Below are 15,336 nucleotides of genomic sequence, written 5' to 3'. Positions count from 1 at the left end.
AGGGCGAACTCGCTGTCCCAGCATCAGCAGCTCACTGCTCTCCTGCAACTGATGCCACCTCAAAGACACCCCAAGGAGGTTACAGCATAGGCGCTAAAGAGCTGCTTTCATTTTCAAAATTAAACTGGTTAGCCAGTAATTCATTTCTGAGAGTAATCATTAGATTTCAATATCACAGGATTAACGCCATATTGTTTCTGCTCAACTAGCAAGTGCTTGAGATAGTAGTTCTACTCTCTTCAACATTTCTCCCTTTGTGACATGCTTTACAGTTCAACATACTTTCCCACTTCTAATCAAAAAACCACACCCCATGTAGTGAGCATGACATTAGCCCCAGCGACCAGATGGGTACAGCTGTCACTTGCAACAGAGAGGCCCTGACCCATCCTAGTTTAGGATTCCTTTTCTTTAACATTCTCTTCTCAGTTTCACAACACACTCCACTCATCTGAGATGCTTTTTCAAGGAGGGGTAAGGATATACCTATGCTCCACTCTTCAGGAAATGGTGAACCACTTGACTGAAAGAAATGCTTTATAAGCTATTTTATTTAAATATTTTCTCCAACCTGAAATGGAAAATGACTGTCTTTGCTTGGAAGAAGGTTGTGTAAACAATGATCTTTGCAGCACAGCGTCTCACATGGAAGATCAGTATTAAGGCGGCCCTTAGAGTACTTTCAAATATCCATCGGTATGTCCCCTTTGGATTGCTTTTCTCTGCTTTCAACCCAGGCCTTGTTGATGGTGCGCTTCATTTCGTCATCCCCTTCTGCATACATCTTTTTTAAAAGGTTCATAAGCCCTTCACTAGGATCTGAGGTGTCGTAGGCAGCCTTCCTGCAAGATGGATACATATGAGAAGATCAGGTATTTCCAACAATTCTGTGCAAAAAAATAAATGCTAATACTTGTTTGAAACATCCTGGTAACAGTGAGGATTTTGCTTTGGCAAAGTCTATAGACCCTGGCAGTCTTCCGTCACGCCTCAGTCAGCTTCCAAGTAGGGAGAATCCTAAAGAGTAAGTGCAAGTTGAGTAATATACCTAGAGCTGTCCCACTAAGGATGATGGGAAGCATTCTGCAGTAAACATAACCCTGGAAGCACCACCCAAAATTAATTTCAGGAAGCAGGAGTGGAATGTGACAGACCCAGAAAGTGCCAACATCTGTCTACCGTTACGTGAGAAGCGAATAAAAACAGAAAAATGACCCCACTGACCTCTCTGAAGTGACCACATTCACAACCCAAAAGGCATTTTCTGCTTCCCATTTTTTGAGATTATCTCCAAAGGTTAATTGACTCATTTTTTTAACACCTTGCATTTCAAAGCAATTTTCTCAACTTAAGAAGCCAGCTGACAACCAGTGCCACCCACATGGTAAGCACCTGGGTATGACACGCCCCACATTACCAGACTATACATAATGCCCTCTCTGGCAAAACTGCCTCTCTATCCTGTTTTCTAAAATCCCTTAGGTAGGTACTGGTTTCTGCAGGCTACCTGAAAAACATGCAGATCAAAATAGATGAGCAGAGGGAGCAAGTTCCCCAAGCACGGGGCTAATCACCAGTCTCATGGACCTGAGCACGAGGTGTATTTCTGAAGCAACACATTTGTCATACTGTAAACCCTCAACACTTGGAATAGGGCAGCAATACTAATCGTGACAAGCTGGGCAGCGTGCAGGACTTCCCTGCACAAGATACAGGTTTAACAAAATGACGCTGTCCCTCCAGCAATGCACATCGGCAGTCAAGTCGCCTTCTCTTAATCTCCAGTGATGCCGTTTGAGAGGGGAAGGTACTTTTGCTCTAAATTTAGGTATGGTTAGTGAGGATTAATCAGTTTTAGCAAATCATCCTATCAACATACGCAAAATGAATACCTGTTGGCAGGCATAACCTTCTCAAAACTGAGTGTTTCCATACTTCAAGGTGGGTATATACATTCTCTTCTGGAGAAGAACATGTGTGTGTATTGTAAAATAATATAAAATTATTATATTATATACTACTTTTTTATATATTTTTTATATATATATATAAAATGTCTCGTCCCCAGGTGTTTCCTGCTGTAATTTACCACCCTTATATATCCAGTGCCTAAGCTGCTTGTAGGATTGCTCCCAAGCACTTGAAGTGATATAAATTAGCTTGAGACTTTGTGTAATGATCTAAGTAAACAAAGATCTGTTTTGCCAAAAGGATGCTGGGATTTTTATGCAGGCACTTCACACACAGCTGACAAAATAATAATTATTTTGACCAGCATAGCTGCAGGGAATATATATGTATTTCTATATAACATACACTTAACCAGAAAAGTCACCCTCACTAGAGCAGTTTTTGCAATGAATACAGCCATCAAAGTATAAATGAATCTTTAATTGGTTGATGATCTTTAGTACTCTCACTGCAGGTCTTATCTATCGTATTTCCTATGATGCAGCCTTCATCATTAGCATTGAAAGAGTAGAAGAGTGGCAAACAACTACTCAAAGTGTATCTCCTCCACTGCCAGTCCTACTAGTACCAAAAAAATCCCAACCTAATGATTCTCAAACATCTTAGGGGCTTGTCCCCCAGAAGAGCGATTCTCACAGTCTGACTGCACAGTCAGTACAGCACAGATCTGCTCTCCTGGCAGTCCTAAAGCAATCTGAAGAACAAGAAATGGAAAACGAGATGGAGGGTTGAAGAGACACTTACTCTTTTTCTTTGCTTTCTTTTTCCACTTGAGTGAGACATTCCCATTTTTCCTCCCGCTTCTTCCTACACATCACAAGGACCATGTCTGTCTTTATCTGTACGGTGAACAGCAACGCATGAATTTAGAATGCTTCATAAAGGGACGCTAGTCACAACCACAATGAATGTTAGCTTATAACATAAACCTCTTTCTATACTCGCAAATTCCTGAAACATTTATCTCAGCTATTGATTATTATGTAGCATATAGAAATGACAGTATGTACTCAGCTTTGGGGTACAAAGTATTAACCTCGTTGTGGACAATTTAAATGGCGTGATTAATATACTTCTAGTACAGTACTATAGTACCAATACAGAAGATACAGTGCTGCAGAAACACCATTCAGTGATTCTCAGGATGCTAAAAGTATCCAGGACTGTCTGGTAAAGGGTGGCTATATTTACTAGACTTCTCCAAGAATACCAAGTTCAGGTAGAGGCTCTCCCAATTTATTTCTCCAAGGATAAGAAACTAGTTTTAAGGCATTGCTTAATCTTGCAATATGCTTGCAAGTTACAAGCAAAGTATATTTAATTGCAACCCTGACCTAAATTTCGCAAAGACCTCCTGCGTGCCACAGCAGACAGGAGTCTGCTGGAGCTTTAGCTTAGCAAGTACGTGACCACTGCTTGCTTTTATACCATGTTAAAAATCACCAGAGCGTCACCCTCATTTATTTCAGTTGTTTTAATTTTACACTGTCCTAGTTTTAGGGCAGTATCAAATTGAACCATTTCTTCACATTTGATGTCACTAAGTGCAGCGCACAACTGCACAGAATGCACACAAGGTATCTGACACATCCCTAAGCCCAGAAAGGTGCTACAAGTAGCACAGTAAGGACACTATCACCAGTTGCAGTCATCAGCAGTAAAATGTTACTAGTGTTCAATTCTGGAGCAACACACCCTTAAAAGGCAGAGCAGGTTTCAGACTTTGCTTTGGGCATTAAGCCTATTTAAGCTTCCCAAGATTTCGGTCTGCTGACAAGTCTTAGACCTTAAAATTGCAAAGAATTTCTCAGAGGTATTTAAAAGCACAAGGATGCAAATGGATGCTTAGTGGAATTTTCTGCTTAATTATTTCTGAAATCCTGTTGGACAGCTATTAAAAAAAAAACCATACAATATCCAGACATGATCTTTTGAAATAAGAGCCCACAGATTCCAGAGAGTAATTCCACAGTTATGACAATTACAGATTAATAAGAATCATGTTCACAGTGAAGAGACTTTACAGACAGAAGGGAGGGACTGAAGGTTAGCGCTGAGTCTCTTGAACTAGAGTCAGGCAATAAACATGGTACTTCGTGAGGGACCTAAATATCTCTAACAGCTGAGGTGCACTGACCTTTCTAGAGCTTCCTTCCACAGAGATGGGTTTCAGGAGGTTGTTGAAGGTCATGGTGTAGTTCTTCCCATTCAGATTCTTCACTAGCAGATCGAATGACCTGGAACCAGAAAGCGGGGGAAGAAGGGCACAAATATTCCAATCATTGTAAGACTATTGTGCCTTGCCACCAAAAGTGATGTCCAAAAGCCCTTTAGCAGACCTTTGGAAAGCATGTCAACAGGCTTGAATTACTTTCTTCCTAGGACTTTCAAATTTTCAGTTGTATTTAATACTGAGGACTTAAAAGGACCTGTCCAGACTTCACAACAAATCAAGACCTCTAGGGCTCTTTCTACCTCACTGATCTCCTACAACCTTGGAAAGGCAGATTTACTTAATGTACACTTCAGATCTATCACCATCAAAAAACAGGGCTAACACTACGTATCCTGTCAAGCATGACGAGGTGCAAGAAGCATTTGTAAAATGAAAATACCCTGATACCCTCTAAGCAGAACTATACTTAGGGGTATGTGCTAAGTGCTACTAAAAGCTAATATTGCTCAAGTTTTTTAGAAAAAAAAAGGGGGGGGGGGTGGTAAATGCGGATCCAGAACAGAACTCAACACAACACACTCTTGCATTTCAAATAGTGTTCTTCATCCATGCTCTCCCCTGTGGTGTGGTGCAACAAGATGAACTCACCTCTCTGTGAAATTCACCTGCACGTTCTCAGCTGGAAGCTTCTGGACTCCATTTAAAGAGATGTAAATCTTAATAAACTTATCTGACTGATCCCAGCCTGCAAGTAAAAAAAAGAGATTCAGTTCTAGCTTTCCTCCATAAACTTCATGCATCCCATTCCAACTCCTCCCGCAAAGTCCCCTAGCAATGACTAAGACCTCTGCCTTATTGAAACAATCTTCAGAGGGATAAGGGAAAGACATGAATTATTCAAGAATACTTTGAGAGCAAAATGAGGTCCTCACACGTAGCCCTGTTCCCTAATTCCTGCAAATTCTGAGAAAAGCCATGTATCAGCTCAGGTAAAAGGAGAGCAACTCTGTCTGAGCAGGGGGAGTCAGAGGTAGCTGCCTGCTTTTGCTGCAGTTTCCTTGACCCACTTCTTCCCCTGCTCCCTGCATGACAAGTATCTTGAGCAATTCCCTCTCCTTTCACCTACATGGTGAGCAGAGAAGCTAAAGCTCACTCTTCCATTCCTGCTAAGCACTAGGCAATGGAAAAATACTAGTTGATATACCAGGGATCATTAACGCATCCCACCAGCACTATCACATAAACAGAATTAATACACACTGTGGTTGGGATGGCATAGTAAGCATGTAGTAGCTTTTAAAGTGGGGTTTCCAGTACAAAATAAACACTTAAGAAGGCTTCTCTATAATGCTAAGTGGCAACCGTAACTCCCACTAACGCCACCCTGTCTTCTCTTCAGAGAGATGCCTGAGCTCTAGTAAGCGTTCAGAAAAGTAATCCTACCATAATTGTTTATTTTCACTGTGTACCCTCCCAGTGACAACTTTTCTTCCTCTGCCGCATCTTTTGGCTTCGGTGTAGGCTGATTCTTGATTTCTAGCTCTAGCTTGTGTTTCTCTGTCATCAGGACATCACGAAGCCGCTTCCTCGTGGCTTTCGTAAGCAATTCTTTAACCTCTTCCAAATCTTTCTGTAGCTGGTTCAAAAATAAAAGATCACACGTATATATTAGATGCAGTTCTTTTTACTCAAGGTTCACAGCTGAGCTCTTTCAGTTATGACATTTTCAAATTTCCCAGATGTAGCAGTTTCAGGTTTATCACGTCAGTAGTTTCCTTTCCCTCTACACCCCGTTAAGCATGAAGCCATCCGTTCTTCATGCCCTGGCCACTCATGTTTTCACTTCTCGACCAGTACGTATTTCAAGGTTTAAGCTTTCATCAATTAAAAAACCAACAGAAACCGACAGAAGTTCGACAGTTGGAACAGCTCCTCAATAGGTTCTGGATTACGCTAGAAGCGCACAGCAGCATCTCAGGGAGAGACACCTTCGGCGCTCAGCAAACGCTCAGGCCGAAGGCTCCCTGCCGCCCCCCGGGCACGCAAGCTGCCCGGCCCCACGCCTCCCAGCTGCGGCCAGACCGCTGCCCCTCGCACCGCACCGGACCGGACCGCACCGCACCGCCCGGCCCAGCTCGGGCCGCGCCGCGGCCGCCCGGCCCGGGCCCACGGCCTCCGCCGGCGCCAAGCGGCGTTCGCCCCCGCTTCCAGTCAGAGCCCCCCGGGGCGGGGGGGCGGCTCACCTCCTCGTGCGCTGCGGCCATGTCGCGTGCGGCGCCCCCCTGGCGGCAGCGGCTCCCGCGACCCCTCTGGAACCTTCCGGCCTCCCGCCCCGCCCACACACCGCGCGAGCGCCCGCGCCGCGGAAGTGACGCACTGCTGCCGGCACCGGACGCGTGCCGCGAGCCTCGCCCGTTCCGCTAGGTGAGCGGGACGCCTCCGCCCGCCCCCTGTCACCCGCCGGCGTTGCCATGGCGACACGCAGCCTGCAGCCGCGTTGCCAGGCTGAGGGGCGGGGCGGGGCGCGCGGCCCGGCGGCCGTTAGCGGCCCGCGACTGCCGCACTGAGGGAGCGGGGTGCTGCGCGCGCCCGCCCGCACTGGGGCCGGGGAACGGCGCCCCGGCTGTGCCTGAGGCCGGCAGCCGGCCGGGGGGCGGCGACTGACAGGCTCCGCCGCCGGGCGGGTTTTCTCCCGCCCCCGACCGCGTTAGGGGTTAGGGATTTGCCGTGGCCTTCCTGAGTACTGCAACCTCGGTTGCAGTTGCCCAAGGGAAAAAACGAATAGCGAGGTGTTTCTCACCACCATTACTAAGTCAGCGTACTGAGCAAAGTTGCTGTATCCCCAGGTCCCAGTCGGGCATTCGAATTTCCCAGAGGGGAAAAAAAAAAAAGGCAATGGCAGTCTTCCTGTAAGCAGGTAGGTGGAAGAGTCAGCGTTTGCCTCCAGGTGTCTTTCATAAACAACGGAACCCGGAGCAGGATACAGCCCTTCAGCGTTTAAAAAAACCGGATTTCTCTAAAAGAGGGTGCCAGTTACAACATCTGTTTTACCAAATTGAGGAATGCTAGCTCATTTGCTGATTTATGGGCTTGGGGTTTTTTTCTCTTCTAAAGTGGACATCCAGGAATTAATTAATCTGTAAAGAGGGGTTTTTTTTGTAGAGGTATGGAGGGAAGAATAGATTAGATGGAGGTAAATTCATAGGAAACCTGAAGCCAAGGATTTATGTTAAAGTCTGCATTCCGCAAAGCAGGTCTAACAGGCATTTTACTGAAGCGTTTATTAATAACCCTCTGGTCGAGTGCTTCAAGATCTGCAGTTGAGAGAGGGTCAGGAAAGATCTGCATAACTAACTCTGTGGTTATGTTTAATTTTCACAGGACTGAGCTTCAGCCTGTCCATCTTCAGCAATAGCATTTGAAGCTGGGCTAGTTGATATTATCTGGAAAATACAATGTGGTCAACTGGAGTTTACTTCTGTGGCCTGGTGGTTTAATTGGTTAAGGGTGGTTGCTTATTCAGGAATTGTTTCCTTATGATCTTTCTGTTGAGGAGCCACTGAGACAAGAAAAAACTTTTGGTGGTTTTTCCTTAATCTTTGAGTTTCTCTACTCTCAGTTGTGGTCTTATATTAGGAAGTGCTCACAGTTTTAGAATTTAAATTGGTATTGCTTTGTAAGTTAATTTCTGGCTAGAGGAGAAAAGACTTTCACTGATAGATAAATGCATTTGTAAGTGAGCCTGTAATTTGCTTTTTTTCTTGAGATTGTTTTAAAACCAGTGCTTATTTTGTTTCCTTAAATCAGGAGCATTTCGGTGCCCGTGGCCCTTCCACTTGAGTGGCAGCTTCCACATGGAAGAGTTGTCACTCTTATAATGTAAAAAAACGTTCCACACAGCTCTCCCTTGCATAAAGCTGCAGTAGCATCTGGATGCTGCATCCTCCCCTGGCTGGAAACATCCTCCCCTGGCTGGAAACAGAAGAGAGCCTGACAAAGCCAAGTTTTCTTCTGCGCATCCTTACAAGGAGCCAAGTGGCAGGCCTTCTCTCAGGGGAGAAGAATCAGAACAGCTCCTGCATCAGGAGGGGGAAAAGGAGCTAAGTTAGAGTTAGTAGGACTACTGAAACTCAGCTGAAAGATCCTGGTCTAGTCTGTCTGGCAGACAAAATACGGTGCAGAGCGCTCTTCAGTGCTCATCAGCTCTAGAGACGGGGGTGGGGGGAAGCATCTGAGAGGGCTTTGAAAGGTTGTGGCCTCTTTATCTAGCACATAGTAGCCATTCCTTCCGCTTCTGTCTGCGGGCATTGATAGCAACTGATGACAAACAGTCTTTGGATAGTGATGTGGAGGTAAATCAGTACAAAATGCTATGTCTGGTAAATTTAATCTTCAGCTTTTTTACCTCCTTGCCTTCATATCTTCCCCTGAAGTGCCGTGTGCTTTTCCAGTTATCTGGCAACAATGGCTGTTCATCTCAATTAATACAAAAGAAATCCTAGAGCAATTGCTCACATGGAAAAATGGTTTAATAAAGGATTTGAATACTTTTGACTGCTGTAAATTCTGCTCTGTCCTGTTCTTGCTCAGCCGTGCTTCTCTGTTACGAGCCAGTTTTCTGTTTCTTGTTGTTTCTTTCTGCTCCCTACGTCTCTTCCTTCAGGCATGCTGCCTCATGGCACAGTTGCATGTTTCTCTTGTGTACTCCAGGGAAACATGAAGTCCTTAACAACAGCTCCTGCTGCCCCATTGCTATATATCAACAACCTTTAAGAAAAGCATATTTACCAGTACGTTCTCTGTGCTGGAAACCTCAGACTAGCATTTGGAGCAGAGGGCCAGGGTGACCCGTTAGCTCTCTAGCACAGTGCCTGTCCGTCAAGACTCCTGCGGAACAGATTACCCCTTGTGAACGAGTACATTATCCTTATGAACGGGTTGAAATTAGCTATGAGGCATGCACACATTTTGGACAGCTAGTCTGCCAAGTCACTGTGTCCTAGCGCAATAGGGCTGCTTGAAAATAACCATCTGGAGTGACCTGTATCAGAAAACCTGACACAGCAGCTGTTTATTATTGCAAACTGATTTAAGCTGTTTCTTAAGTAAATGGCTTATGAAAATAAGCACTTATTCCCATTTTGTTTGCATTTCCATTTATTTTACAAGGCATCGTTCACACAATAACAAGGTACCGATCCAAACAATTCTGTAACAATTAAAAAAGTAAACATTTGTTGTGACCATGTACATTGAATTGCACTTTTAATAACAAGCATTACACTTATATTTCCATATTATACTTTATATAATACATGGATTTGTTACACAAGAACTGGCAGTACTGAATTGTTCTCAGTTAAAAGTCTGATACCGCTATGATGGTCTTTTTTCCTAATTCTTTAGGAAAATGCATTTTACAAACTTGGGACACACCCAGACAACAAACGCAACTCCAAACCTGAAAAACTTCATTGTAATGGAGTCAGAGCTTTGAAGCTGCTCTCTGTTTTCAGTGTGCTGAAGTGAATCCACCTTGAATGGCAGACTCCGAGGGATCTGGATCATGCTCGGTTAGACCCTTTTCTGCATTCATGTGCCATCTTTACCCAGTTCAGAGAAGCCAGAGAACCTTCTTCCATGGGAAAGCAACAGTTCCCAAAGCTTGAGAGAGCTCCTGGCACAGCTTTTGAAGGTAGTATCAGCAGCAGTGCAAGCCCAGGAATTACTGGAAGGAGGGAGTTGGGATCTGGAGAAAAATCTGAGAAAGCCTGCTCTTGTTTGCATTGGTAGTACCATCCATGTATTATATAAAATACAAAAATAAGAGAAACTGAAAGGAAATTAGTACAGCCCAGGATTCTGGTGGTATCAAATCACAAATGAAATTTATGATACCAAATCCTTTTGATGTATTTATCCCCTTGTGATTCAGTTTCCTATATATTATTCTATATATAAGATATAGTTTTCCAAAGATACATATATATTCCTTTACAGGTTAAATAAAAGCAAGTCCCACTGAATAAGAAAATAAGAGGAAGTAACGTCCTAATTCTCTACCCATATCTTTTTTTCTTTTTCAGGTAAAAATAGCATGAAATACATTCAGTAGCAAAGCAGTTGGAATCCCGGAGAAATGGAGAGCCCTGTATTCCTGGAGGATTAACCTGTATGTGTTAAGTCACGATCCTGAAATAAATTATGTAGACTTCTGACTTGGGAAAGATAGGATCTTGATCAATGCTGAGTATTATTTATCCAGTTGCAAATCCTTTGAATTTCCCAAAACCCATCTATGGATTAGCCCAGGCTAAAGGCTGCTGTGATATATACCTAACCAAACTTGAAAGGTCCAAACTTGAGTGCTTCATTGTGTCTCCCCTTAGTATTATTACTTGGAAGGAGGTAATGGGACAGCTCCCAGTAGGATATTAGCATAATAGACAGAAAAATAAATAATTTAGTTTAAGCCTTTGTGTTCGCAAGAACAATGTGATGCCTGGGTATACACCGCCCTGGGTATACACAGCATTACATGTCTAGTGCAGCCAGCTGTTTGCACAACATCCCATTCTGCAGGGTTCAGCTGTAAGAGAGGCGTGCTTGTCAGCCAGAACAGTCCCTCAGTCTGGAGAGGAGAATCTCTGCCCTGATCTTCACATTCAGACAGTAACATGTACTAAGGTTTTTCTCTCTAGCAGGTGGAAGAAAACCTGCATTGTAAGATAACAGTGTTTCTGTTTTCAATGGCAAAGGTATTTAGGCTTACTAGATTATGCAGAAGTATGCCACTTATCCCTGAGTCTAACAGTAAATCAAAATAAGAGGTATAGTTCTCCCACACATACAAGTAGTTTCATGGATTTCACTGCAACTACTTAATAGAAGGAAGGGAACAGCCCTACCTTTATCCTGTAGAGAAAGCATGACTTATGCAGCTTCCAAGTTTTGATACTTCAGTGCCAGTAAATTCAGATTTTTATTTACTCCTAAATTGCCACGTTCAGTCAGTGAGTGACATTGTGACTCTGAAGCCAACGGGATACTTCATGCTTTGTCAAGGGGCTGAATTCTTGCTGTTCTTGACTTTCTATCTCCCTCTCCCCTTGTAAATGGCTGTTTTTATTTTGAGCTGTTTTTAACACAATGGCACAGATGAAAGCATCCATCTTAAAATAAATTTCAAGGGCCAACCAAGAGAAGTCCTTTAAAATGTCTAACAAGAAAAAAAAAATTGCTTACCTATGTAAGCAATTTAACTTAGCTGTAGCAAATTATATACTAATTAATGGGCAGGACAAGGATGTGTTTGTCAGCTGGCAGTAGTGATTACATGGCTGACTACCTTTCCTGAAACTGGTCTTAATAAACATTAATGCATATGGACCTCAGGGATTTTGCAGTTTCTTGGATTAACACCACGCATGACATTTTCTATTTTATTGTTTTTAATTCTCTCCGGGTACATTTAGAATTTGTTAAACCAAGTGAAATAAGTGCTATTACTTTAGAATATTAAGTTTGATTCACAAAGATAATACAAGACTGGTTCACAGATGTACCAGGTAACTAAATCAGCCTTGCTTCATTTATCCTGTAAAGTGTTACAGTCAAAGTAAAAACAACTTCTTTTTAAAGTGAAAAAAAAGTACTTTTTTTCCATATTGGGCATCTCAGGAACAGATTAGAATCCAACAAGATAAAACAGTTGTACTAAAAATATTCTTTGTAGGTTTGTCCCTAATCAAAGTAAAGGCTTTATTTCAGAACTGTGCATTCTCAATAAAATTAAAAAATAAGATTTAGTTCCACATATATATTTATAAAGTTCAGATTACTTTTAATAGAAGTTTGATGTGGACACATAGTTTAATACTGACTCAGGAGAAAAATATTAATCACTCCAGACTTATGAGCTATGTTAGCTGTTCCAGTGCCACATGAAGGTAACAGTTTCAGTGAGACTTTGATGTTTCCTGCTGAAAAGCTAAATGAGCCAGCTATCCCCGACAGATAGTCGGTCTGGGATACGTGTGCACGTAGCGCTCTCACACACTGCTGAAAGGGCTAATTAAAACCCGGATTTCTTTTCTCACAGGAAGCCAAGTTTCCCAATAGCATGTATAGTCAGCAGGTAGAATTTTAGCTTGCCTGGTTTCATCCTGCAGTCTTGCTCCTTTCCTTGTTTCTGAATATAACTATGCTTATTCATCAAGATAATGCCATAGAGCTATTTTCTTACTCTTTCAGTAGTTTTGAGAAGACACAGTTTCCACGTAAATATTACTCTTCCAAATGCCACTGCTACAAATGCTACCTTGGATCTACAGATGGAAGGTGAAAATTGTTTGCTGCCTTTATGTCATTGCCAAGAGTGATAATGCAGACACCGCCTTCTGCAACTTTTTTTGCTGATATAAGCCAGCTTCCATCCTACAAAGTTTTGAAATCATCATGGCTAGCAGGTAGCAAACACGTTTTTGTCACAGAAACTCAACTTCCAAAGTCAGAGAGCTGCTACACTGAGAAAGATGATGCTGCGTCAAAGCTAGTTCCATGAAACATCGTGAGCTTATTTAACAGTTCTTTTTTGATGAACTGGGGAAGTCCCACTCCCATGATCCGCTTGCACTCATTGGACCCTTTGAGATCATTTAACTCATTAACTTGGCAAAAGACTAACCGTGGGGGAGAAAATCTACCCACATCTTTTTTTGTTTGTTTTTAATCATCTCCAGTAAGTGCCATAACAAGGACAAGGGACACGACTGTACAATGGGGAGTTGGAGGGGTGAGATCTTTGAGCAGCAGCGAGCTGTTACGTTAACTCAGCTGCTCAGGGAATCACAGTCTTAACCATATTTTTTATTATTATTACCGCATTTTTCCAAGCAAGGTTTTAAATCCACTTTAAGTATGATTTAAGATAAATGAAATGAGAAATTCGGACACTTGTCAAACCATCAGTGTCACTCATCGGCACAGTACTCTCAAATGTAGCAATCAGATGTTCACCAGGTATTCTTAAATGTCACTTCAAATTTATTATGCAGTTCATTTCAAATGTGAAGCGGAACTGGTAAGTGAATGACTAATGCTAGGTTTAGACAGTGGAAACATTTATGCAAATATTATTAGCAAGAAAGTGACCAGGGAAAGAGATCTTTGTTAATATTTGCCAAAGAAATTCCTTCTGCTTTTCCCCCCCTTTTTTCTCGCTGTATTAGTAATTCCAGATAATCACTGTTCTTGCAGGTACATTTTAAAATATTAAAATTTTTAACCCCTTACTCTTAGAAGAGAGAATTTCATTGCAGAATAGTTGTGTCTGGATAGTGATTATATTTTGATCTCTACTTCAAACACAACTGCCTTTCAGAATCATTCCTTTGGCACATGTAACATTAAATTTGTACTACCCTGTTTAAAGTAACTCACAATTATGCTTGACAACAAAGCACAAGATGGGTATCATTAAATTTTATTGTACAAAACTGACAAGGTATGGCATTCCTTAGAATTTAAAAAAAAAAAAAAAAATCAAAACAGAACTAATGTCCCTGGAACAATTTTGTCAATGGAACAATTAACACACAACCTTTAGTCCAGCAATGCTATTTACCTGCAAAACCATCTTTAGACATGGCAGGTATAATTAAAAAAATATTCCATCAGTTCAAGCAATAGTTTAATTTTCCATGAAATAAGTATTTCTATAAACACTTTATGTTCAGTCAAAACAAATGCTTTTGAATTTTCTTACCTTAAGATATATAAAACAACCAGACAGGTTTGGGAATCAGAGAAGTCTACCCCACGGGAAAGTCTAGGTTTTGTATTCCACTTGAAAATGTTTGGTTTTATAAAAATAAGTAATACCAACGTAGCATTTCCTAACCAAATACTTCTAGCAAACAGATCTTGCTTCTATGATGTTTTATTCATCAGTGCAGCACAAGCCTTTTGGGTTTTTTATTTGATACCTCATTTCTGTGTCAAATTCAGAATTTGAATATAGACCCAAGGAAAGGTTTTCATTAATTTTATTCATAAAACCTACCCTTTTATTGCACAGGATTCACAAAAGGTCAAAACTATGCAAGGTCTTCACTCTGCTTGTCAGCAAAAACATCAAATAAATGTTGAACAGTTTTCCCTTTATCCCAGTGGAAGGAATTATTTCTTGGAATTCTTAGTATAAACATGAAATAAAAAAGGGAACTAGATAACTTTATGTTAAATTCCAGTTCAGCTGTAAATAGCCTTTAAACAACAGTGCTACGAAGAACTGCACTACTTGCATTTCTGAAGAAAAAACAATCAAAACTAAGAAATTACCAGGGAAGCTCATAAACAATTGTGCCAAGAGAGCACAAGACTATCTTTGCTATGGCCTAAGCTTTACAAAAAGTGCTTCTCTGCAGGACGCAGTCACTGCGATAAACTTCTCTGATGGTCCCAGGGCATAAGTTATCCTAGACACCCGCACACACGCTAGTACTTATTACACTGTGCTTTCTATGAAGAGATTATGCTTCAGTACTTTACATTTTCCATTCTCTCTTCCTCCAGAAGAAGAAAAAACCTTCTATGCAAGATAAAAATAATTTTGAATAATTAGTCATGTATTAAAGACCTAGTTTTGAAGTATTTATTTAACATCTAGTCATATAAAATAAAGTGTAAAAGTATGAAGGTATCAGAACGTGGCTTTCAGCAAGGCAGTTTGGGAAGTAAGAATTCAACATAAAACAGGAATTATTTTTTTTCCCCCTTTGAAAAGGGTCACATCAGAATGAATGAGAAACACCGAAGAATTTCACTTCAAGCCTGCACTCCTGCCTTTTGTCCTTTCCCCAAGAGGAGAGACCACTGGAAGACTCCTCCAGGGTTTCAGCTGTGGTGTTCTTTGTGCTCTTGTATCGGGTCTGGCTGGAACTATGTACTGCCCTCTTTGGGTGGCAGGGGTGGCTGAGGCTGCTGTGGTGGCTGTGTGCCTGTGGCCGTTTTGATAGAGTTCAGGGTTTTGCTAAACCAAGAGTTTTTGGCAGCTTGGATTTCATTCATAAGGGCTCCTCTCTGGTGCTCCAGCTCCTAAGAAAGCAGAATAGTCAGAATTGATCAAAAGCCGATTAATTAACAAAAAAGCATCCTCAAACTCAGTCCCTGCAATCCAGCACTTTCCT

At 41.9% G+C, this 15,336-nt stretch overlaps 2 protein-coding genes and 1 long non-coding RNA gene across 9 annotated transcripts in view; 1 reads left to right on the top strand and 2 right to left on the bottom strand.

Annotated features, from left to right (window-relative positions):
- Positions 1-533: 533 nt before the first annotated feature.
- On the bottom strand, positions 534-6,476 carry CACYBP (calcyclin binding protein). Its single transcript, XM_076339633.1, has 6 exons — positions 6,391-6,476; positions 5,591-5,783; positions 4,796-4,892; positions 4,109-4,208; positions 2,716-2,810; positions 534-842 (listed from the first exon to the last, which is right to left on the bottom strand). The coding sequence occupies exons 1-6, from the start codon at positions 6,409-6,411 to the stop codon at positions 683-685; spliced, it is 666 nt and encodes a 221-aa protein (XP_076195748.1). The 5' UTR covers positions 6,412-6,476; the 3' UTR covers positions 534-682.
- A 385-nt stretch (positions 6,477-6,861) lies between these two features.
- LOC143161070 (uncharacterized) lies at positions 6,862-10,306 on the top strand. Its single transcript, XR_012995472.1, has 3 exons — positions 6,862-7,064; positions 9,554-9,842; positions 10,234-10,306. It is a non-coding gene; the product is annotated as an uncharacterized LOC143161070 (long non-coding RNA).
- Positions 9,287-15,336, bottom strand: part of RABGAP1L (RAB GTPase activating protein 1 like) — a 265,566-nt gene continuing 259,516 nt past the window's right edge. For all 7 annotated transcript variants that reach the window (XM_076339624.1, XM_076339623.1, XM_076339625.1 and 4 more), the window contains one exon: positions 9,287-15,244. In XM_076339624.1, the coding sequence (XP_076195739.1) occupies positions 15,089-15,244 (156 nt within the window). In that variant the 3' untranslated portion in view covers positions 9,287-15,088. The remainder of the gene's footprint in view (positions 15,245-15,336) is intronic.

The sequence above is a fragment of the Aptenodytes patagonicus genome, chromosome 5 (genome assembly GCF_965638725.1).
Source record: "Aptenodytes patagonicus chromosome 5, bAptPat1.pri.cur, whole genome shotgun sequence".
NCBI classification, from domain to species: domain Eukaryota; kingdom Metazoa; phylum Chordata; class Aves; order Sphenisciformes; family Spheniscidae; genus Aptenodytes; species Aptenodytes patagonicus.
This window is presented reverse-complemented; position numbering and strand designations above follow the sequence as displayed.